We start from the raw sequence: 25,302 nt of genomic DNA on the forward strand, positions 1-25,302 counted from the left end.
GTATTTGAAGTTTCAAACAGTATATGGACAAAATCAGAAAATTGTGAAAATTCCTCATACTCATGGTTTAATGTTGCTTTTATATGAATTATTCCTGGGGGGTGGGCACGTAACCTTTCCCAGGCTAAGGCATCTCAATGTCTTAATGCACTTAGGGCTGGGTCCAGTATCTCTGGTGCACCCCCCACCCCTGCTGACACCACTCCCCTTGCATTCTCACACCATTCCTTTTGCCTGGAATTCCCTTCCCACATCAACATCTCCCCTTCTAAACCTATGCAGACTTCCCAGATGCCCTGTGGATGTGTACTGCCAGCCTTGTATCACATCGTCCCACCCTGTGCCTTGGTGGTTAGTGGCTGGGACTCTGTCTGGGGAAGGGTTGGTTTGACAGGGACGTCTCTGTGGGTCATGAGCAGATGGACCCACAGGCCAAAGGGGAGGCCTCTGCAACAGACACCACCTGGGACTCTTCCTGGGGTTGCTCTGTGGGGTGGGGTGGGGAGGGGTTCTCCTTGCCTGCCCCTTCCTTGTGAGGCTACCCCAGACTACCAAAGGCTACCCAGACCACTGTCCGAATTGCACCCATGACCTATCCAGGGCCCCCTCACTAGAAAACCACACAGCAGCTCTGGTTCCAAAGTTGGGCCCATCTGCCAGCACCTCCTATTGGAACTTAGTGCTGGTTGGGATGGGTGAGGAAAACTGCTTCCTTCCCTCCCGACATGGCCAACTTTGTTTAATCTGCCACATGTAGATAGACACCTTGTGCAAGCCTAGAATACGTGTGCGCCCGCGCACCTGTGTCTGTGGCCAGTCTTCCATCTATTTTCCCCATGTTCAGGCTTCTGTACAACATGGCCCTGTGTCCATGGGAGATGAAGCTGAGAAAGAATGAGTCAGTGCCTGGGGGGTGAGGGTCTGTGTTTGGGGGATAGTAGCCTTGAACATGGGCAATCTGTGCGAGTGCGCACCTCCAGAGTGTGCACCTCCAAAGTGTCCTCCAGACCCTTCCTCCTCCTTTGACTCAGTCCCTTTATTCTTGGGGATGTTGCCCTGGTAAGGTACCCTGAATAACTTTTTCCCTCCCCTATAAAATGGGGCCTGGATGTCAGTTTTCCATAGGCCCTAGGGTCTGGGGGAGGGATGCTTTGACCAAGAGGTCCTATCCCCTGGGTAGGAAGGTGGGGCTGGGAGGAATCAGATCCTCCAGCTCTGGAAGGCAGCAGCCCCTGGGGAAGGGGGCGACAGCTGTGGTGCAGGGCCAGGAACCTGATACCAACGGTGGGCCCCAAACGCCCTCCAGAAAGAGCAGAGGGAGGGTGGGCAGGCTTCCTAAGAGCAGCTGCAGTAGGCTGACATCCTCAATGTGGGGCCCGCCATTCCTGCTACAGCCTGTGACATAGGAGTGCTGCTTCCCTCGTTCATCTTTGAAGGGAATATCACAATTCCAGCTTGAGGCAACAATTAGGAAGCTCTTCCCCTCATTTTCCTTTACCTAAAGCTATCCCATGAGTATACCCCGAGGAGGCCATAGGCCAGGCCTGCCCTTCCCCCTGGGTCCTTGGGAGAGGTGTTCTAGGTTCCAGAGAAGGGGTGGTGGGCTGAGAGGAGCCCTCCCTGGCTTTGCAGTCAGGACCTCTAGGCTTGGGCGTGGCTCAACCACTCAGCAGCTACAACTTTGGATGGGTTAGTTAACCTCTCTGAGCCCTGTCTACTCTAACCTGAGCTTCACCTGGGTGAGGAGGTGCTGCAAGGCAGGTGGATCTCACGTCCAGCTCCCCTTCAGGGCTGAAGGGGGCAGTTAGTTAGTCCTCACTGTCCTGTGTTCCCCAACCTTCCCAGGGGACCTGGGCATCGGCCTCACAACAGTCTGAGTGTGGGCCCCAGCACCAGTATTTTTAAAAAGCCACTCAGGTGATTCTAAGGTGCAGCCACGTAGGAACCAGAGGTTACATAGTACTGCGTCAGCTGCAAAGCACCACCCCTTCCCCCGCAGGAAAGGAAGGGGAGGAATGGGGGGATGGAGGAGAGGGGAAGAGAAGTAGAGAGGAGGAAGAGGAGGAAAAAGAAAAGGGGAAGAAGGAAGGAAGAAGGGAGAGGAGAAGGGGGAAGGGGGAAGGAGGAAAAAGAAAAGAGGGATAAAGGAGAGAGCAGGAAGGAAAGACGGGGAGGTGCCACTTATCCAGCAGCCCCTGTGCCCACTGCCTGATCTGTTCCTAGCTGCTCTTTTGCTGAACGAGGAATGTGAATTTCAAGGCTGGAGTCAGAGGGACCACCTGGGCCCAGCCTCCCCTGGACCTTTGGTGATGTTTCTTTCATAAAAAGGCCATCGTTGCTGTTAGTGGCACTTTGCCCTGTACCAGGCACCAGGCCCAGCACCAGCTTTATCTCCTTTAGCCCTCCTGTAGCCCCATGAGGATGGGCCCCTCGTCACCCTGATGATCAACCTCAGAGTTACAGTAACCAGCCTGTCAGGGTGCAGCCAGCACCCCTCAGGCCGACCTCATACCATCACACTTCAGGGATACTGCTGAGTGGTGAAAGGGCCTCAGCCGATGAGAAAGGTTTAGCAAAAATGAGAAGGCAGTCAAGCCCCAGTGCAGGGTGCCCTCGGAAAACCCGGGGCCCTTGGGCTGCAGGAGCCCACGTGAATGTGGGAGGAAAGCAAACTCTGAGCGCCCCCTCCCCAGGGCTGCGCAGTGTGGGGGAACTCGGTGCCTAGTGCGCCAACCCTTTAAGTTCACACCTGTGGGTGACAGGAGGGTCTAGGGACTAGCCAGGGCTGTGCCTGGTTCCTGGTCCCTGGTGATGAACGTGGACTCCTCTCCAGCCCTGGACAGGAGCTCAGGTCAAAGCTGGGAGGTTTGAGGGCAGCCTCACATAGTCCTGGGGGGTTTTCCAGAGAGGAGTTTCCATGTGAGAACCCCCACCCCCGGCCCTTTATACCACAGAGAGCCAAGTTCAAGGCTACACCAGCACAGTCTCAGGTTTTGCTTAGAAATGAGCTGCCAAAATCACTTGTGCAGCCTTGACCCCTGCCTTCAGGGAGATGGAGGAAGCCTCTGTCTGCTGAGGAAAGACCCTGGAAGAGCCCAGAACTGATGCCAGGCCAGGGCCACAAAGCTTCTAGTTCCTGCACGTGGTGGATGCTATGACAACCCAACCCTGACGTGGGCTGCAGCATGCTCCATCACCGCCTTCTCCCCACACTCCCAACCACCTGTGTTTCAAGAGGAGAAGTGACCCTCCTTGCCTCAGCCTGGGAAGTGGGCAGTGGGAGGTCGTAAGTGGGGCATCTGACACAGGGCACTCTGCCCATCCCCTGTTTTCCCCGGAATCCTCCAAAATGGGCTGTGAGCAGAAAGGAGGGTGGAGGCGCAAAGCTCTGGAAACAGGTCTTAGTACATGAGGGGTGAGCCTGGGAGGCAGACTCAATTGGCGTTGGAGAAGAGCTGCCATCCAGAAAGGGAGGAACTCTAAATCCCAGGGCCAGAGATGCCCCAGACTGGAAGGCACTAGTAATGGCACATCCTGACACCTTGGGCCCATCCAGGAACTTTACTCAGGTAACTGAGAACTGTTTCTTTTGAACTATTTCCAACATTTATATTGTTTGATGTAGTATAACTTAGAGAATGGTCAAGGTTACCCTATAAAAACAGCACTCTTGCTAGTCCACGCGCTAAAGTGCTCCACAGGGGAGGCACCCCCAGGTAAGTGCCCAAGAAGACGTAACCCAACCAATGGCTTCACAGCAGACAGTGTCCCAGGGGAGACTGAGGCCCAGAGAGGGGAAGGGCCTAGTCCAGGGTCATGTAGTGATGCAGCTGCAGGGCTGAACCACTGGTCCAAGCCCGACCTCCAGTGGGCCTGCCAGCAAAGGGTGAGAAAGGCTTTGGGGAGGGGAGGTGGCCAGGTCAGGCCTCCCCGTCTCCCTCGTCGTCGCTGGCGCAGCCCTCAGGCACTGCTCTGCTCTGGGATGCCCGCCTCTCCATGTACTCGGCCTTAAGCCGCTCCAGCTCCCACAGCTCAGCCTCCAGCCTCTGCCGGTGCACCCTCCGCAGCTGCCGCAGCTGTTTCATGGGAAAGGGGTTCATGTCGTTGAAGGCAATGTTCATCAGCTTCCTGGGGGAGAGCACAATTAGCCCAGCACACAGGGCCCCAATGGGCTTTCCCAGACACCCCTGCATTCCTCCTGCCCATGTGGCTGAGCCCCTGGCCCCCGTTCTCTGGAAACTCACCTTTCAGGGAGGAAACAATGAAGATGATTTCTACCCAGAGCGATATGTATTGAGGCGGGAAAAAGCTCAGGACTATGAGAGTCCAAAAGAACGATACCTAACTCTTTAGGGAAGGGTTGGTCAGGGAAGGCTTCCTGGAGGAAGTGACATATAAGCTGAGTTTTGAAGAATGAATGAAAGTTGCCCAGACAAAGAAGATGGTGGTAGTGGAGGTGGGAAGGAGGCATTCTAAGTAGAAGAAACTGCAAGGGCAAAATCCCAGAGGTGGGGTTGTGCTAGGAACTCAAATAATATTTTTTTCCAGGATGATGGGCCATGAGTATTCAAGGCAGAGAAAGGTAGACAAGAAATGAAACTGTATGAAGGCCCTGAATGCCATGTTAAGGGGCAGGGAGATCACTAAGACAGTGAAACTTCCCTACAGATTTTTAAGCTATACTGAGAGGATCAGTATCACTAATGAATCTCCACTTGGCAAAGGCCAGCCCACCCTCTGCTGTGTGTCCTGGGGCTATGTGGGTGGTAGGAGTGGTAGAGGGGGCAAGGGTGAGTTCTCACCGGCTGTTGCAGATGGTCTTGGTGAAGAATCGCAGGTACTGGTAGATCTCCAGGCCATCCTGCAGTCTTAGGATCTCCTCCTCGTTGTACTTGAAAATGGCCAATGCATAGCGGAACACCACCTGGGGGGCAAAGTGGGGGCTCAGGTGGGGCATGGGGGGCTAGGCAGGTAATCTCCAGAGGGAAGAAAACCTACAGACCCAGGCAATGTGGGAGTGGGAGCCCCTGGAAAGACTGCAGAGGTTGAGGCCTGGGGCACAATGTGTGGGGGGAGACCACAGAGGTTGCGGGGAGATGGAAAACCCTAAGTGCGGAGCACAGCTTGAAATCTAGGGATTTGGACCAAGTCCCAGCTCTGCCCTGACCTGTGTGCCATGACCCTGGGCAAGGTGCTGCCCCATTGGACCTAACAGGGTGAATACCGTGTCTTCACATGGGGCTTTGGCAGGGATCAAATGAAATGACAAATCTGAGGGTGCTTTGTAAACTGGGAGATGGAAACTGGGGCTGAGGTAAGGAGGGGGGACCTGCTCACAGTCTCCTGGCAAAGTCAGGGCAGAGCTGGGACCAGCCCCAAGCTCCAGCCTCCTAATCCAGGGCTTAATCCCAACGTGAGAATGAGGAGGAGGGGCCCAGGGGATGGTTGGACAAGGGCCAGAACACGGATGTGCTCCCTGTTCATGCTCATACCTTCTCTCCAGGGAAGGGAAACCCCCCAACTTCAGGAAACATCTTCAGAGGCAGAACTATCACTTCCTCTCATAGGTGCAAAGCACTTCACAGTTTACAAAGCCATGCTCTCAAGACATGTGCTCAACACCCTTGAAGGTGAGCATGTCTCCCCATTCTCCAGGGGCAGAATCAAGACCCAGATGGGTAAAGGGATTTTCTCAGAGCCCCCCTGCCCACCCCCTGCCAGCACCCTACCTTGGTCCCCTCATACAAGAAGGCATCCCAGACCCGGAGGAGGATGTCGCTGATGAGACTGTCTGCAAATACCACGAGGAACCAGTTGAAGGTGATGAGGGAGAGGTCCACGTGGTGCTGCACCAGATGGGCCATGAGCCTGGGCAGCTTCTCTGAGAGGAGGTCCTGGAGCACCCGCTGGTCCACCTAGAAGCCAGCAACAGGGTCCATCGCCTGCAGCCTCAGGAAGGACTGCCTCCCTCCCTCCCCACCCTGTCATTCCCGGTCAGTCCACACACAGTCTCGGAGCCATGCTGAGTAGACTCTGCCCTGCCCAGGTGGCACAGAACATCTGTGGGAGCTCGAGCCCAGCCTAGCCGGGAAGGAGGTGCGGCGGCATGTCACTTCACTGCTCCTGCCTGACACAGGTGAGTCACCTGGGCTGGGGTACTGAGCTTTGCAAAGAAGGTCCCTGTGGGCTGGCAAGTTCTCAGCCCCTCTGCCCACCTGAACCGTGAGATAAGCAGGAGTTCATGGGCCAGGGTGATCCTCTTGGAAGTTTGGAGAAACTAGTCTCATGCACAAAGGCCCTGGGGAACCAGGAGCTTCATCTGTAGACTTGTGTCAGCTGACACCCATGGTCATTTCTCTACACCCAGTCTGGGCCTGACATATAAGATGTTCAGTGGATGTTTGGGATGAGGTCCTGGGACAGGTGTTTGGGGGAGCCATCATGTTCTGCCACACTGGACCTCAAGGAACCTTCTCAAAGTGAGATGCTGCTGGGCAATGGTTGCCAGTGACCTCTCCGCATAGCCACTGTCACATCTCCATCCTCACTTCACTGGACCCGGGAGATTACTCCCAGCACTGGCTCTTTCGCTGGCTCCATGGTTTTGTGGTTCTCCTCCTACCTCTGTGATGACCCATTTAGCCTCCTCTTGCTCGTCCTTGCCTGGAACTCCTGGTTGCTCAGCCCTCTCCCCCATGCCCCCATGGGTGTCCTCTTACTAGCTTCAGCATCACTGTGGCAAACACCCAGCAGCTTCCCACCTTCCTCACCCCAAGGCAGCTGTGGAGGCCAAGCGTCCAGCGCAAAGCCTAAGGTTACTCACTGAAGCTGAGATGCCATTGCACCTCTTGAAGGATTTATGGATGAGCTGATGACACGATGTCTGAAATTTACTTCAAGATAATCAAAGCAGGAGTGCGTAGGGGCAGAGATGCAATGACACTGGCCTCCCTGTGTTGATAATTATTGAAACTAGGTGATGGACACATGGAGGTTCATTATACTGTTTTCTGTATTTTTCTGAATGTGGGAAATTTTTCATAATAAAAAGTGAAAAAACCCCACAAAACTCACATTGGTCGTGATAACACATCTCAATTTCAGAGACGTTAAGATGTGAAAATAAAATACGGTACATGTCCCAGCCTGCCTTGCACCCAGGAGCGGCCACGAGATACAGTCCAGACCAATGAGATGTAGATAGAAATTGCTGGGCGGGGGAGCCAGCGCCTGCCTGTCACCCTCTGGTCTTCCAGCCTAGACAATGGCCATGGTGCCAGAGGAGGTGCAGCCATTTTTGTGACCACAGGGTGACGAGCATGAAGGTGAAAGCCACATGCCAGAGGTGGCAGAGCAGGAAGCTATGAGGAGCTCAATCCCTGATGTCATCGAGAAGCTGGTATAATCTTGTCATTATCTGAGAAAAATAATCTCCCACGGAAGCCACCATTAGGTTGGGCTTCCTTCTACGCAGACAGATGCAGTCTTACCTGCTTCAGCACGTATCTGCTGATAGCTCCCAAGTCTCCATCTGTCTCCTCAGTTCCACACCTGAACAACTGTCTCCTGCCCTCCCATCCATGCAGGCATCCCAGAAGGAGGAATCAGTATTAGATGACCCAAGTAGGAAAGGCAGATAAAAGGATGGGTGGGCAGGTAGTAACCTAGTAGGTTGGGAGGCGGGAAGTGAGAAAGTGGCCTCTGTCTGTAAAGCGAAAGGTGCTGATGCAGCAGGAATGGGGCAGGGGTGGGTGGGAAAGGCTGGAGAGTGGAGAAGGGAGGTGTGAAATGTTTTCCCATCTACACCTCTTAACAAGCCCATGGAGCAGCTTTATTCCAATTCAAAAGTGGGCAAGCCTGGGCTTCTGAGAGGTGACGTCCCTTGCCAAGGCCACACAGCTGATTAGTGGAGGGATAGGGCTCTGAACCCAGCTGTGCCTGACTCTAGGGCTAGCCTGTGCTCAGAGGGCAGTCGAGGAAGTGAGGACATGGTGCAGGCAGCTGTGCTTCTCAGCAGAAAATGAAGAGAATCATGTGCAAAAATGTGCAGGAATTATTGTCATTACCTCCCATCCTCCTAGCCCCCTCGCCCACCCTATCTGATTTTTGTTTGAAATTCCTGACTGGCAAACGGCAAGTGACATTAGAATTCCTTCTCCTCCCCTCCCCAGAAAAGCAACTGTTTTTAATGACATGATGTCACCACTGGAATAACAACAGTCTATCCCATGGGCAGGGCCCCAACAATTCAACAGGCCATCAGCTCACTGGGACCGTCCAGCAGTCCCAGAGAGGGGTTATTGGCCCACTGTACAGACGGAGAAATGGAGGCCTGAGAGATTCCCAACTTTCCCAGACTCACTGGCTTGTAGGAACAATTCAGGGGCACTGCCCTGCATGGCCGCCAAGTCCCCTCCCTGCCCCGCTCACCTGGGATGCTGTCAGGGTTTTGGTGTAGTAGTCAGCCGGCATGATGGTCTCTACAATGGCCACCAGGCACCAGAAGGCACTCTCCTCCTCATCCAGGACCAGTAGAGCAATGGCCGCCAGCCTGGAGTGGAGGGAAGGAGGCCTGGAGTAATCCACAGAAGTCACAGCCCTGCCAGGCAGCTTGTGGCAGAGATGGCTCCCTGGGTCCTGGCGGGGGAGTCCTTCCACATGGCCACCAGTCTAGCCCCACCCCCTAACCAGGCTGGCACCTGGGGTGAGATGAACACTCTTTTGGAGAGGACGACCTGTGAGACTTCCAGAGCAACGGGAATCATTTCAGGGCAGGGGCTCTGGAGTCAGGTTGCCTGGGTGTGAATCCTGGTCTTGCTGCTTCCTGGGTGACGGTGGGTGAGTTACTTAACCCCTCGGAGTCTCAGCATCCTCATCAGACTCACAGGACCGTTGTGAGGAGACAGAGTTAACACATTCAATGCCTAGCACAGTGTCTGACACGTGGTGAGCTCGTTATCAGTGTCAGCCACTCTCGACCTTCATAGTCACAGGCTTGGCAACCTTGGCAAGTACACTAACCTGGGTGAGCCTCAGTTTCATGACCTGTAAAGTGAGTTTAACAGTATCTACTCTCCCCTCCACCTGGGCTGGGAGGTATTTTGAGAGGAGACAGACCGACCGTGCCTTGCTAACTGTCTGGCACACACACATATATATATATATCTATATATATACACACCAGGTACTCATACACAGGATCTTTTGTTCCTTTACTCCCCCTACCCCCACCCCAGAAGTTATCGCGATGCCCTAATGAGATCATGGGTAAGAAAGAAAAAACCCACAGGGCTGAGCAGGGAAGTCTTCCTGGGAGAAGTGCTGTTTTCTCTATTCCTCCCATCCTCCCTGTCAGGCCTTATCCAGGACCATCTAAGAAAACATTTTCAAAATGTCTTCCATGGACTACTGGTCTCCCCAGATGCTAGCTGAACACAAGGTCCCATATTCAGAGATGTCTGGGGAATGCTGCACACTCCAGCCTCCTCCTAGAGACTTACGATGCACGCTATCTTGGTAAAGCCTCTGAGAAATCCTGCAGAAGCAAAACCGATGTGACGCTAACCCAGGGTTGTCCAGTGGGTCCATGCCTTTTTGTACATGACACCCACCGAGGCCTAGTGGAACTGGTGTTCCTCAGAGCACCCTTAGGGAAATGTCGCTTTACAGCATGTGAAGCCTCACACTCCCTATGGACTTAAAGAGCACATTTCATTGTTCAGATATATATGCTTCTCTGGGTTCTTACTAGATTGGATTCATGACCACCATCTTCTTCTGAGGTTCACGACTCTTTTAGAAACAAGGTTTATTCTCAAAAGAAAAAGGAAATCCCTTCTCTTCCTCCAGTAGATTGGGAAGGAATTTCTCCCTACTCCGGCTCGAATATTTGTACAAACCCTCCTGAGTCTGAGCTGAATGAATGAAGAGAACAGTCACAGGTCTCCTGGGAAACACGAGGCTCTGCCTCAAAACAGAGCTGGGTGGAAGGGGGCCTTCAGAGGTCACTGAGTTCAAGGGTAGCAAATGTGTGGTACTGGCGACCACTCTGTCTGTCTGTGCTGAGCAGACAGACTGACTGATCATAGTGCTCTTTCCCACTGAGTCTAGAGGCTGCCTCAGAAACTCTCTCAACACAGGGCTCCAGGTAGCTGCTTCCTACTGGTCATCTCTGGTCTAGACAAACTCCTTATTGCACAGATAGGAAAACTGAGCCCTAGAAAGCAGAAGTGACTTGCTCAAGATCACACAGTCAGTTGGTGGCAGAGTGGAAACAGACCCCAGAACTCCCCAAATCCAGCCTGGGGCTCTTTCCACCTTACCCTACCTCAGGATGTCCTCAGTCCAGGAGTTGGCTGCCAGCACTAGTTTAGACTTCTGCACACATTAAAAGGTCAGTTATCTGAGGCTGGTACCCACTAGGGCTTACTAACTGCTCAGGGTTACAGCTGGACTCCAACCCAAGGCATTCAGGGCCCAAGTAGGCCAGCAAAGGAGGAGTGTGTCAGTGGGGGCAAGAACAAATTACTATAAAAGCATTCTACTTATTTTCACAGGAAATGGCATTGAAAGTTTTGCTCTAAATGAGCATTAGATCATCACTATGATATTTGTCACTACCTAAAGAGGCTGGATTTGCTGCCTTAGAAGCAGGGTCTGTCACCTTAAGACACCACACACGCAGTACTAATGGTCACCACCAGATGGCAACTCAGACAAGTGTGGCCTGCAGTCTTAGGTTTAAGGTCTTTCAAGAGTACACTGCACTTTCCACATTTAAACAGGTTCTTTCTGTTACAAATAACTTTCTATGTAAAGCAGTAGTATAAACATTTGCATAAATACCAATGATCTGTGCTCGCATATCAAATTTAAGTAAAAATAGCATCCAGAGAAAGATACTAAAAATACACAGTGTCTTCCACCTCTCTTGGTCTCAGGTGTTCCTATATACCCTTCTGTGGCCTGTGTGCTGCCTGTTTCCACACAGGGAGAGGCTTCTCTCCTACGAGGCTTATCTCAAGGCCCCCTCCTGCCTCAGGATTTTTCCCTGCCCCTTTGGCACAGATTGAACTCCAGAGCACCACAGCCTATTTGTGGCTAATCCCATCTCTGGTCTCAAGAGAGGTCACGTGTGATCAGGAAAAAAGGTTTCTGGGTGGCCCAAGTACACCCTCTGCCACAGTTACCATTCTGAGTGAGGTCGGGTTTCAGAAAGGACTGGGTCTGGAGGCCAGAGTCCAGGGTTGACAGCTGGCCCAGCCAACATGTGTGGTGAGACGCTGGGCAGGTTCCTCAGACTCTTGGATTCCCTCTTATGTCACCTGAACAATAGGGGCACCAATGATCACCTCACAGGGTTTTCAAGAAGATTAAATGTCAGGTATAGGAAGCACCCAGCATCCAAGAGGCCCTCATTAAGCATTACTTCCTACCTGACCTTTGAATGAAGTATAAAAATTATTACTCATACTAATCTCATAGCTTCCAGCTCCCTTCACAGCTATTCTTAAAGAGGCTTTGCAAGTTTTGTCCCTTCCGGATTTTAACATGTTCAGACAGATAAGAAGTACACAGGCTTTTGCTCGGCCACTAAATCAATGAATAAATGAAATTTCTACAGACATCACCTGTAGCAGACATTTAGAGTAGCACGAAATCTGAACATAATTTCCAAGGAGGCTCAGACTGAGAGGTATTATTGTTGGAGTTTAACTCTTCATTTCCAGTAATTGTACATATACATGCTCAATTTCACCCAACTCAGGCTAGAAATAGCGTATCAAAAGTATCTACGGTTGAGAACCATTCAAATTTGAGTAAGGACACTCTGAATGTTTATTCTGTGTTAAATAAATGTCACACACCACCTATTCTGTAAAAAGAGCAGAACAGCATATGTAAATTTTGTATGAGTATATATGTGTTTAAATTAAATTGAGTCAAAACTTGCTTTGAGAAATATTTGAAACTATGCAACCTCTATTGAGATAACTGGGGCATCCATGAGAGTCCCCCACAGTCTTAGAGGGGGCAGCCCTATGAACCAGGTGACCCCACCCCCTCCCCTCCCCCACTGATTGGCACAGAAGTAGAAATTAGTCCAGACTGGGCCATTCAGATTCTTTCTTTTGGGAATTTAGGACTGGAACATGAGAGGTTAAGCGCATGAGGGGTGGGGTGGGAAGACTCACTGAAAGGCCCAAGATGCAGGGGTTGAGGTCTCCATTCTGATAGCCTGGAAGGACCCTAAATGTCCAAAGAATGAGTGGGCAGAGGCTGGTCTGCTGAGAGGAAAGGAAGCAGACATGTGGAGAGAGGGAGGCCATGTGGCCACAGACAGGGCTGCAGGGCAGGACCATGGTGCTATACCACCTCAGGGGACGGCCTGACTCTGGGGAGGTGCAGTGCCTCTGCCCTGCTGCAGAGAGCAGTTGCCTCGGCCTCCAATGACCATCTGGTCCTCAGCTCTATTTTGTTTTCCTGGTTTCTGCGAGCTTCCCCTGCAACATTTACACATTCCCTTTTCCTTGGGCTCCTCTGAGTGGGTTTCACTTAAAGCAAATGATTCCTGACCCAGGCAGTCCTACAACAAGTGAGCCAGGCCATGCATGAAATGCTCTGGTGGACCATTCATGAAGCTTTCTATGTGAGTGGTGCCTGAGCACAACTCAAAGGAGAGAGCACGGGACAAGGGGACCTGAGCTCTCTGATCTGGCCCATCTCTGTCTTGAATGTGCCCTCTCACCTGCCTGTCCTCATCTGTCCAGTGGGAATCCTGGGCTCCTATCTCCAGGTTCTTGGGAGGCTCCAAAGAGACAAAGTGGTGCTCTGAAAAGTAAAGTTTGTGCCCTCAGTGGGCTATGGTGGCTCACCTGTTCAGGCCTTGGCAGTAGCCAATGGTGGGGTTCTGCCAGGAGAAGGCCAGCAGCACCCGGCGGAGCTTGTCAGGGTAGCTGGAGGAGGGGCAGGTGAAATGCTTGTTGTTGGGGAAGGTCCGGTTAAGGTCCAGCTCGATCTGGCGGGCGGCAGGTTGCTTGCAGGCCTGGCCCCGGCTCAGCAGTTCCCGGTAGGAGCTGGGAGTGTACAGGTGCTGGACACGGAGGTGGACCAGCCACCTCCAGACACGTGGCCGGTGCTCCCGGGGCACTCCTGCCCGCAGCAGCTGCTTGAGCTCGGCTGAGGCCACAAGCTCGCCCAGGGTAGCCCAGCGCTCCCGCAGCGGCCGCTCCACAGCCTCGAGGGCCAGCAGGTGGTGGGAGCGCACTTCCAGCGCCTGGATCTTGGCCAGCAGCTTCATGTCTTCCACCTCATAGTCGGGCACCGTCAGGAAACCATATTCATCATGCTCACTGTCAGCAAAAGCCCACATTAGCAATGCCTTGTAGAGCCCTTCCTGAGATCAGGGGCAGTGGGGAGGCAGTGGGCCCTGGGCAAAGCTCCTGCTCTGGCTTCCCTGAGGGTTAGCCATGCAGCTCTGGACAGGTCACTTCAGTTCTCCCAATCTGTTTGCTCATCTGTATAATAGGTATAGGAGCTCCTGCTTTGCCTCACAAAGACCCAGTGAGATCCTTTGTTGTAAACTGCTGGGGGCCTAAATAGTGCCTGGTACACAGTAAGTGCTCAAGAGATATTTACTCATTCATTCTGTGCAAATATGAAGGACCCTCTTATTACTCCATGGAGCCTTAGGTCCAGGGAGTCCTACACTGCTAATACAGAACCTCACTTACCACAGCCAGGAAGCCCAAGGTTGGATGGGGAACAGACAGCACCAATGACAAGCAGGGATGGGAGAGATGGGGACCTATTCCCGATGACCTTTCTTTATTCAACTTATTTGTCCCTGCTATGTGCCCTGCATGTGCCATCTCACTTAATCCTAATGGTCTTGCAAAGCAGGTGTCTTAGCCCACAGCTTACAGAGGCTGAGTATGAGGGTCAGAAGGGTAAAGTGACTTGTCCAAGGTCACATAGCAAGAGAGATAGGTCTGGCTCCAAAGCCCAGGCTCCTGCCACTGCGCCACCCAGCCCTCAAGGGCCTTTCAGCACAGCCACGCTCCTCCCTGTTATACTTAATTGCCCATGCCCACTTCTCAGCAGGGGCTTGTCTCCCTTCTTCCCCTCTCTGACAGACCTGTCTGGGAGGCAGCCTGGAGAAGGGGAGCAGCCTCATGTGTGCACTAATGCACTGTCTGGCTGTGGGCAAGGGGCTGTCTCCCCTGAGCCTGACTGCTCAGCTGTAACCACACTTAGTATCTGAAGATCAGAGGGGCTAACGCTCCAGGCTGCGCTGTGCTTGCACACGGTCAGCAGCAATGGGTGGCAGGCCAGCCCTGCCTTGGCTGGCTGCGAGGCTCACCTGATGGGGCTCAGCTCCACATCGTTGGCCGACGCTTCGCTGGCTTCCCACTGCAGTGCCTCCTGGATGAGCTGCCTTAGCAGTTCTGAGCATTCGCTGGCCTCATCCCCCATGGCCTCCTGCAGCCTCCGCAGCCCTGCCAGGTACTTGCTTTCCACCTGGCAGCTCCTGGCTTGGAGGTAGGCACACTGCGAGAGAGAGGGGAGGGCTGGTCAGGCCAGCTGGTTGGGCTTGGGCTGCCCTGGAGGCCTGAGGCCTGAAGGGCTTTAGGCAACATGGCCCCTCCAGCTCTCATCACCTATCTCCCCTACTCCAGGAACTTCAAGTACGAGAAAGAAGATGGGCCCTGAATATAGTGGTTTACAGCAAGGCAGGGACAGCACAGCTCTCGCTCAGCCTACAATCCCATCCTAGTGCAGCCACTGCTAGCTGTGTGGACTGTGGTAAGTTCCTTAACCTCTCTGGACCTTAGCTTCTTCATCTGCAAAACGGGTCTTATATGGAGTCTGCCTCAGGATTTTGGTGAGGATTAGACGAGCTGACGTGTGTAAAGCCTTTCCTAGGGCGCTTGGCACAGAGCCAGCTCCCTGTAGGTGGTATGAGTGAGCAGCACCCACGGGATGGACACTGCTCTTATGCCCTCTGCTGCTGCCACATGGGCTCTTTCGGTTCCTCAAACATACCACATCCCTCCCACTTCATGGCCTTCATGTACCCTCGTCTCTTGCCTGGGACACTCCCCCATGTACCCCACCCCCTTGCCTTGAACTTTTCTGTTTCTATTTACACAAGCTGGACAGTGCTGGGTGAGTCAGAGAACATCTCTGGGTCTTGTTTTCCATCTTTGTGAGATGGGGACAGTACAAATCTCATAGCATTGCCATGGCCTTGGGGCCACCTGGGCTCCTGTCTCATCCTGGGGTGGCAAGTGGGGAGCCTCATAGCAAGGCTGCTGCATCCCTGTCCAGGTCACTGTCTCCAAACGTTTGCCAAGCATCAACCCAAGCCATCCTCTGAGCCTGATCTCCTACCTGGCTCCCTGTCGAGTTCTTTTTTTTTTTTTTTTTACTGTTGGCTTGGCGCTGTCTGCACCACGCTCAGCCAGCGAGTGCACCGGCCATCCCCATATAGGATCTGAACCTGCGGCCTTGGAGCTACCAGCGCTGCACTCTCCCGAGTGAGCCATGGGGCTGGCCCCTGTTGAGCTCTTTTACCTGCCTGTAATCCTGCTGACTGGGCCAAATGTTGAGCTAGGGCTGGGTCTGGAGTTCACAGACCCCTCAAGCCCATTGTCCAGACTGGGTCATAAACCCTTCACATGCTAGGCTGGGTCCCCAAACCCCTCACATGCCAGGCTGGGTCCCCAGACCCCTCACATGCAGGTCTACGAGCTAGGTAACTGGCAAAAAGGTCCTTGGAGCCATAGGTCTGAGGTCATGGCCATGTGGGGCAGACACCCGAGGCAGTCAATGCCAGCCAAGTGGCCACACTGCACAGGCACACTAACTCCACCCACATACAACTTACTTACAAAGAATGTGCTGCACCACCCCCAACCGGACCTGAGGTGAGGGGGCCTGATTAAATTACCCTATTTCCCAACTTTTCCACCTTCACTTCTCTCCATCGCCAGAGCCACTTCCTGAGTCCCATTACCCATGCTTTCTCAGAGATTTCTGCTACAGACTCCACATTCTCCCTACTTCCAGGCCCACCCTCCACCGAGAGCCATAGTGGTCTTCTCAGAACATAAGTCCGATTGAGGACTCTCCACTCAAAATCCTTCAACAACTCCCCAGTTTCCTAGGAGGGAGCTCCAAACACCTCACTTCCAGCCTTATGTCTCACCCTCCCCAGCCCTGCTCCCCGCTTCTCAGGCCACAGGTCTTTACTACACTGTCTCTTTTCCTGAAAGGTCTTTCTCTACTCTGTTTGCCTGGATAACACTAACTCACCTTTAAGATGCAACTCAGAGAGCACTTCCTCCAGGAAGCCTCCCTGACTTCCCTTCCTCCCTTTAGATCCATAAGAATCCTGTGAGCCCAACTGCAACTCGATTGTGTTCAACTCTCTCACTAGACTGCACCCTTCTTGAGAGCAGGAACTAGGCTTATTGGTCTGGCTGTCCCTACTCCATAGCTGCACTATGAACAATGCTGAATGGATGACCCAATCAGCCAGACCACAGGAGTCTGGGGAAGAACTTGACACAGGCCCTGCTCCCAAAGGGCTCCATGCGGAGGGTAAGCAGACAGGATGAGTGAGATGGGGATAGGCAGGTGGGGACGGGGAGGGTAGCCAGGAATGGAGATGGCCAGAACAGGGCTCCCGCCTCACACCTTCATCAGGAGGGCCTTCTCCTTCTCAGCCACCTTCCTCCAGATCTTTGTGACCTGGTGGATCTCCGAGTTGAGGAAGCGGTTCTGAGTTCGGTAGGCTTCCATGTCATCCTGGAGAAGAGAGCAAAGCATTTTATGAGCTACACCATAAACATCTCCCTGGTCCTGAGAGTCACACCCTCAAATGAGCTGCCAAAGCTTCCTTTCTTTAGAAATTTCTAATAATGGCAACAAAAAAGGAAGGCTGAAAGAAAAAAAAAACCATCCATAGCCTCTTTCTCTGTTCTTTTTTTTTTTATTTTATTTTCATTTTTCATTTTCTCCTTCTCTATTCTTGATCCCAGCAAGAAGTGGCAGAGAGAGTACTAGGCCTAGAGTTCAAGTCCTGACTCTGACGTCCTGCCTGGGACGCCTCAGGCAGGATACTGAACCACTCTGATACTGTTTCCTCATCTGTAAAAGGGGCAAACCAGTCACCCCACTGGGCAGCTGGGAGAGGTAATATGTATTAACACTAGTACAGGGACCAAAACATAGCGAGTGCTCAAGTAGTGTTTGTTTTTTAAACTAACATTTTACCATATACTTGCAATCATAATGCAGAGATTTTTTTACTTAGTGTCACATTGTAAATACTTTTCTATGCTGCCAGGAGGGCCTCTGTTCCCAGGACTCCAGTAGCTCGAAGTGAACACTGCAGGCTGATTTCATTACGTGGCCTCTCACCACTCCACTGGGGCTGTCTGTGGTGTCCCCCTGCTTTCAGCTCCCTTTCTGTGCCTAGGCTGAAAGATGTCCTCCAGCTGAGCTTGCTCTCTGTTCTCTCCTGGCCTGGACCCAGGCTGTTCCAACTCCCCAGCCCAGTCTTCCTCTTCCTCTCCAACCCTGTCCCTGCCTAAAACTCCTGTCTTCACCACCGAGCCCTTGCACAAGTTACTTAAGCTTTCTGTGCCTCGTCCTCTCATCTGGAAACTGGGGATAATAACAGCCTGACCTCAAGGGGTTGTTGGGAGGATTTGCCTGTTAATAGGTGCAAAAGGCTTAGAATGCTGTTAGCCTGTGCCCTAGCCTGTGGCCAGGGAGAGCTGTCTGCTGATAGCTTCCCCACTGCTGCTAATGTACATTCTTCACAAACAAGCCCCCAGGCAAGGGAGGAAGGTATCTATCACTACCTGAGTGCCTATTATGTGCCAGGCCCATCTCCCTTAAGTCCATTATTTTGTTTAATATAACCTTTATCACACTGCCGTAGGATGAGTATTTAAGTACTGTAATTCCCATTTTATAGAAAAGGACACAAGCATAGAGAAGGTACATTCCCCTGTCACGCAGCTGGTACAGAAGTGCCAGGATCCAAACCCAGGTATGTGTAGCCCATGGTAGGTGCTCAACAAATACCACCCAGCGAGAGCATATCCGCCTCCAGTGCTGGAGATCAGGCCTGCCTCCTTGTTACTACCCCTTCCTAGAAGTTGCTCACAGCTAGTTCCAAGGCTTTTGTCACATAAGGTACCCCGCCTCCATCCCAGGGAAGGCCCAGACGTGCCCAGACAGGTAGGCAGGTGTGAGCACCCTTGGCGCAGCACAGGCGGGGGCAGGGGTAGCGTCTGGGCAGAACCTTGCCATTCAGCTCATTGCCCTACCTTGAGTGTTCTTCTCGGCTCAGAACTGTAGGGAGGAAAAAGAGAGACCTCAGAGAAGAGAAAAGCCACGTGACAGCAACCAGTGCAGCGAAAAAGGAAAACACGACTGGAGGAGGGGGGTGGGGGAAGAGGAGAGCCTGCTTGCCTGCCAGCCTGCCTTGGCAAGGATCATGACCCCAGAAATTCTCTTTGCGAAATGCCCATGGACGAGGCCCTTGTGCTCGAGTGTGGAAGGCAGGGGACTGGGCATGGAAGAGCTGGTTTCAACTGCAGTCCTGCCACTAGCGTGTTTCATGACCCTGGAACAGTCCTTCCCTCTCTCCACTGCTCAGCCATCCCTATCAGAAAATGAGCTGGCAGACTAGATTTCTGAGCCTTTCCAGATCTGATATCCAAGAGGCCAATGATCCTATTTTCAAAATGAGTCTCAACAAGGGGGCATTTCCCTAAGGTTGGGTGTCCTCAATCACAGGGCAAGCAGGAAATGTGAATACTCTCTGTTCCCATACTTAAAGACAATATTTCGGTCTCCTAAATGCTAGAAAATAAGAAACACCTAGTACATGCAACTCTAAAGCACAAAACACTAGGCCTCTGAGGATCATCTGCAAATGTAAGTTTGGTTAATATGAATCACATATTCTGAGTCTCCTCATATCTGGGCTCGCTGACAAATAAATTCCTGAACATGTGTGTGTCAGGGACACACACAGTCTCCTAGGTGAGGCTATGATTACAATTAGCTTTCGGGCAGTCTGGAGCCAGCCAGCTGATCTATGTCTCTCACCCCTGGCTGTCTGTTAGGTCTTGAACAGTGGATTCCAGCAGAATCAGTGGAAAAAAGAGGAAAACACTTAGCTATGAGGTGGTGCAGGGCAGAAAAGGAATCTGATAGAAGTAATTTTCACTGCTGTGTGGAGGACTGGCAGCTTTCTAACAATCTAGCTGCATCTGCATTTGAAAGGTTTTGTTTTGTTTTAATCCAAAAGAATCTCTGATTACAGATTTCAGATTACATAAAAGAAAAGATTCAGGGACTGGTTATGCGGTTTTTAATTCTTTGTTGAAAGAAAAGGAAGGGAATCTGGGTTTTATGTTCTCTTCCTTCATCCTTCTAACAACTCTGGAAGGCGAAATGGTTAGGCCACTTTATACAGAGGTGAGATTACTTGACCAAGGCCATACAGCTAGTAAGAGGCACAGCCAGGATGCAAACACTGATCTGTCTGACTTCAAAGCTTGGGCAGTGGCCACTGTTCAACACTGCCCACTCGTCTCTCAAAAGCTTCCTGATTTCTTTTTCTTTCCTTTCTCCACCTCCCCCGACCCAGCAGTTCCTTGATTCAGCAGTATGGGAGTTTCCAAGGTTCTACTATGTATGTACATGTGTGGCCATGCATGGCAAGGTTTGGGGCAGGACTGGCCCTGGTTATATGGCAGCCATTAAGAGACAGTAGGGGCTAAGAGTGCCTATCCATAGCCTCAGGCCTCTGGGTGGTTGGACAGCTCCTGACACAACGCTTTAGAAAGGAGGCCGCAACCCATGGCAGGCATCACACCTTACAGAGTTCCTGTCCCCTGTGCCACAACTGGTCCTGTGGGATGGGGCAGCCCAGGGAGAGAAACAAGGACAGAATAGGGGAAGGAAGGGTGAGGCAGGCAGGGTGGCAGTAGCCAAAAGAGGCAGAGAAGCTGGGAGGCAGCAGAGCAGGCAGACTAGTCAGTGGATGTGAGCCCCAACCCATTCTAGCTCCCCCGCTTCTTCAGCACATGGCCCTGGTTACCCTTCCTTGGCCTCAGCATTCCCATCTATAAAGTGGAGCACATACAAGTGACTGACTTGTAGGGCTGGTGCGAGGATTACATGAGATGATGCAAACAAAGCAATGAGGACAGTACCTGGCACCCAGTAAACATTCTGTAAATCCTATGAAGGGGAGCAGCAGTTACTGCCACTATTATAACAAGCCACGGGTCATCTGTACTGTGTGTAGGACTAAAGAGGGGTCCACCCTGGCACCTTGGGGCTCCAGGGGGTATCAATAGGGCACTAAAGGAGGCTGGCCAGGGCAGGCCCCAGACCTAGCTGGTCTTGGGCTCTTGCATCTCTAATTTGATAATTTAGAGAAACCTTCACTTTTCAGCAGCCCAGGACGCCACGAAAAGGTCAAATATATTGGAGCTTCTGGTCAAGAAAGTAAAGAAGCGCATAGCAATATTTCTGTTATTATGAATATTCCAGTATGAAGGGTTATCCCCACTCCATCTAGAAAACTTTAAGGGTTGGGCCAGTCCATGGCTCACTCGGGAGAGCGTGGTGCTGATAACACGAAGGCCATGGGTTCGGATCCCTATATAGGGATGGCTGGTTAGCTCACTTGAGAAAGCGTGGTGCTGACAACACCTACTCAAGGGTTAAGATCCCCTTACCAGTCATTTTTTAAAAAAATAAAAAAGAAAATGCTTAGGGTCAAGAGCAGCACCCTCCTAAGGGCCCAGGGAGAGGACTGGCAGGGCCTGGAGGGAAGGCCCCTACCTTTAAGTGCTCCATCTTCTCCTGCTGGCTCAGGAAGTCCCTGTTGGCACAGTCAGGAGCCCCTGGGGGCTGGTCAGAGGGGCACGTGAAGTCCAGGGTGACCTTCTCAGACAGCTTGCAGATGACCTGTTGCTTGGCCTCGTTCTTGTCCATGAGCAGCTGCACGTGCAGCTGCAGCTCCTGCACCTGCTGCTCCAACAGGCTGGCTGTGTGCACCAGGCTCTCCCGCTCCTGCTGCAGAGCTTCCACCTGCCTTCCCAGCTCTGCGATCTGCCGCACTTTGTGCCGCACCAGCTCCAGCCGGTCCTTGTCCTCAGCCGCTGCCAGGTATGCACTGGACGCCCTCTTCTCCTGCTGGGCAGCCTCCAGTGCCTTGTGCAGGATCTTCACCAGCTCCTGGAAAAGAGAAGTGTCTTGTGAAGTCGGGGAAGACCCATTAGGGTCCTCCAGTTCCCTAACAACCCTGAGAGGTGACTCACAGCACCCCCTGGGGCATCTCATCCCAACACCCATTTTCTAACCTTTTCTGTTCAAGAGAGTGTTAGCTAGACAAATGGTTCCCAGCTAAAAACTACATTTCTGAGCCAAGTCACAGCTATCTGTGGCCATGTGACTATTCTGCCTAAATGGGAATTGAGAAGTGATGTGGGCAGCTTTTGGGTCACTCGACACATACTCCACTGGTTCAGGTCCCCTTCTGCTATGGTTTGAATGTGTCCTCCAAAGTTCACATGTTGGAAACTGAATCCCCAGTGCAAGAGTTTTGAGAGGACGGACCTTTAAGAGATTAGATCTTAAATGCATTAACATCGTTATTGCAGGAGTGGATTAGTAGGAGTGGATTACTTATCTCTGGAGTGGGTTCCTGATAAAAGGATGAATTTGGTCTCCCTCCCTCTCCCCCCATGTGTCTCTTGCCCTTCTGCCTTTTGCCATGGGATGATGGATCACCAAGGCCCTTGCAGGATGCCAGTGCTGTGCTCTTGAACTTCCCAGCCTCCAGAACCACATGTCAAATTAATTTCTGTTCCTTATAGATTACCCAGTCTGTGGTATTCTGTTATTGCAGCACAAGATGGACTAAGGCTAGGAAATGGCAAGAACTAGAGCAGCCACCTTAGACCTACAAGCAGAGGTTACATGTTGAGGACGGCAGAGTTGCCCCACCCGCTCACAGCTGCTCCTCTACCTCTGTATTCTTCAATGTAAGAGGGAAGTAAACTTCTAACTTGTTTTAGGCCACAGTACTTTGAGGCTTCTTTGTTACAGCAGTTGAGCCCATACCCTGCCTTATACATGTCCATTTCAGGGATGGACCAACAGGCCCAGCAGAATAGAGTGGAATTCAATCCCAAATCATCCAGACTCCAAATTCTGTGCTGAGTTATAAAACCAGAGTTGGCAGCTCTGTGGCACATGGGCATGACTCTTTCCTCTCACCCCTGTGGCAGACATCACTAATTAATCTTGACACTCCTTCCTGCAAAGCCTAGTTAAGGCCTCAGAATCCTTCTCAATATAGCACCCAAACAGTCACTACCAATCAAGCTGAGGGAGTATTAGAGAGGAAATACATTGGCAACCTCCATGCAAAGCCACACACAGAAAGCGTCATTCAATCTACTGGTGCCTGGCATCTTCAGCCCACCAAATGATGCCTGCAAGGCTGGTGCAATGAAGCACCAGAGTGTTCAGAAACAAAGACCTCGATTTATTCCTCAGCAGGGGCAACTGATTCACATGGAAACTCAAGGTTTCCTTGGTCCCTGTACCTTTAAGCCTCCCCAGGACATAAATTCATTCAGGGCCAGGATCAGAATATCAGACAGAAGCTAGGCAGCCCAGCAGCCAGGCCTGTGTGGACCTCACACTTAGTAAATAGGGATTTTAGGCCACATTGCTGGGCTCAGTGCCATGTGAGCTCTGTGCTCAACGTGGTTTCCTAGAGACACATCAACTGTACCTACAACGAAGTATTTAAAGAATGGATCGGCTAGATAGGGTTATTTGTTAAGAACAATTCCATTTTGGAGGAGAACTGCCAAAAATCATGACTTTATTTGAGAAGCTAATGACAAAACCACATTAGCATGCATCTCCTGAAACCTCCTGAAACTACTGACCGTTTCTTCTCTGGTCCTTGCTTTTCCACCCACCCACCCATCTAGCCACCCATCCTTTATCAAGCATCCACTCAGTGCCAGGCCCCATGCCAGGTGATGAGGCCCAGAGAGGGAGAGAGCAGTCACAGTTCCCACCTCTGAGGACTGCAAAGGCTGGAGGGAGTGAAGGTGAACTACTGTAATGGAACTGATTTACTGCAAGAGAGGGGAGTGAAGGTGTTTGAGTGGACACAGAATGGGAGCGGGCAATGACTTCTACCTGGGGTGGAGATGTACATTGTAGAGAAAGGCAGAGCTGTCTAAACTTAGCCAAAAAGAATGAGGGATGGAGATGGTCAAGCAGCAGGTGGGAGATAAAGGTGGGGAGAGCATGCCAGACTTGGCTCCCCATGAGGGAAGCTCAAGATACAAGTGCAGACAAAGGCCTGGAGGAATGAAAGCAGAGCTGGAGCTGTGGAGTCCCTGGGTGTGGCAGGAAGGTGAGATGGGGACAGAAATTACAAACCAAACTGGAATGTCTAGCATGTCTGGCATGAAGAAGTCAGTTTCCCAGGGCTCCTGAGAACTGAATGAGATTAACATTCCTCTGGCTCTTGGGTGACCAAGCAGCCTATGCCATTTCTGGTTCAGCTGAGATGTGGAGATTACCTAGTGAAATAACCAACAGACACCACTGATCAGACTTGCCATAGGATCGGAATCAGGTAGGTATATTACCCCAAACTTTGGGAGAGTCTCCTCTAAAGCCCATTTCATTACATCCAGTTCTCTCCCCCACCCCACCCCACTTCTGGTTCTCAAGACCTAAGACCAAGACCCCAGCCCAGGAGGCTCTCCTCTCACCCCTAGAATCCCTGCACCTGAATGAGACAGGCTCGGGGGAAAAAGGAACCAGGGCAGAGGAATGGGACCCCAGTAGTACGTACAAGATGAGGAGTGGGAATGGACCAAGGATTTGGAAAACCTGGGGGCTGGAAAGGCCCTGGAGGACCTTCTGGTCCAGTCACCTTGCTGTCACACAGGGAGATGGAAACCTAAGAATGAAAGGTGAGGCCAAAGGGAGCCAGTGGATCCCCTCATGTAGGAAAACTGTGACTCGAAGAGAGGGCTCCCAACTCATAATCCAGGATCCTTTCACTTCTCCATGCTGTGTAGTTCATGGGTTTTGCAGTGAAATGCTTCTTTCAATTTCTTTAAAAAATGGAAATAACCCATGTTCATAACAGCATTATTCACAATATCCAAGAGGTAGAAACAACCCAAGTGTCCCCTGACCAATTAATGGATAAACAAAATGTGGTATGTACATATAATAGATTATTATTCAGCCTTAAAAAAGAAAATCTTGGGCCGGCCCGGTGGCGCACTGGAGAGTGCGCCGCTTGGGAGTGCGGCGGCACTCCCACCGAGGGTTCGGATCCCATGTGGAGACCGGTTCCCGCTCATTGGCTGAGCGCGGTGCGGGCGCAACACCGAGGGTTGCGATCCCGTTGCCGGTCAGTAAAAAAGACAAAAAGGAAAAAAAAAAAAAAAAGAAAGAAAATCTTGTCACATGCTACGACATGGATGAACCTTGAGGATATTATGCTAAGGGACCTAAGCCAGTCACAAATAGAGATCTACTATACGACAGTGTGAATATATTTAACACTCCTGAATTTACATCAAAAAACAGTTAAAATGGTAAATTTTATATGCATTTTTTACCACAATTAAAAATAAAATTTAAAGGGGTGCCAAAATAATGCACTAACCAAAAAATTTTTTAATTCAACATTTAAAAAAAATCAAATTAATGCGAAAAATCCATGATGAACAACTTAAAAAAATAGCTATATTGTTTTTCCTGATCATAAAAAATTCATGCTTTTTATAAAAATTTTTGGACTACATGAAGAAGTATAAGACCACCACTTAGAACCAACATTTACTTTTCATATATATTCTTAGAGACTTCTTAATGCATGTAAAACAGATTGACACTAATTCTGTTAGCACAGTCTTTTTTTTTTTTTTTTTTTTCTTTTTGTGACTGGTAAGGGAATCCCAACCCTTGGCTTGGTGTCGCCCGCACCACGCTCAGCCAGTGAGCGCACCGGCCATTCCTATATAGGATCGAACCCGCGGTGGGAGCAGTGCCGCACTCTCCCGAGTGCGCCATGGGACTGCCCTAAGCAGCCTTTTTTGATGGCTGCCCTAGGCTCCAGGAAGACTCTGGGAGGACAGGACAGGGTCACTAGGATCATACTGGAGAATCTGAAACAAAATATATGTGTCCTGTGTCCCTCCCTCAGCTTCT

General features: G+C 51.4%; 1 protein-coding gene across 4 annotated transcripts in view; it reads right to left on the minus strand.

Annotated features, from left to right (window-relative positions):
* Window positions 1-3,570: 3,570 nt before the first annotated feature.
* TBC1D2 (TBC1 domain family, member 2) overlaps window positions 3,571-25,302 on the minus strand; it is a 51,625-nt gene continuing 29,893 nt past the window's right edge. Inside the window, exons 6-13 of one of the 4 annotated variants that reach the window (XM_008575179.1) lie at window positions 20,881-21,276; window positions 16,702-16,812; window positions 14,363-14,550; window positions 12,876-13,352; window positions 8,431-8,551; window positions 5,730-5,915; window positions 4,803-4,891; window positions 3,571-4,128 (exon numbers count right to left, since the gene is read on the minus strand). In XM_008575179.1, the coding sequence (XP_008573401.1) occupies window positions 3,921-4,128; window positions 4,803-4,891; window positions 5,730-5,915; window positions 8,431-8,551; window positions 12,876-13,352; window positions 14,363-14,550; window positions 16,702-16,812; window positions 20,881-21,276 (1,776 nt within the window). In that variant the 3' untranslated portion in view covers window positions 3,571-3,920. Of the gene's footprint in view, window positions 4,129-4,802; window positions 4,925-5,729; window positions 5,916-8,430; window positions 8,552-12,875; window positions 13,353-14,362; window positions 14,551-16,701; window positions 16,813-20,880; window positions 21,277-25,302 lie in introns of all 4 variants that reach the window. The other 3 variants (XM_008575177.1, XM_008575180.1, XM_008575181.1) reach the window with 3 other exon arrangements.

The sequence above is a fragment of the Galeopterus variegatus genome, unplaced genomic scaffold (genome assembly GCF_000696425.1).
Source record: "Galeopterus variegatus unplaced genomic scaffold, G_variegatus-3.0.2 Scaffold1151, whole genome shotgun sequence".
Taxonomy (NCBI): Eukaryota; Metazoa; Chordata; class Mammalia; order Dermoptera; family Cynocephalidae; genus Galeopterus; species Galeopterus variegatus.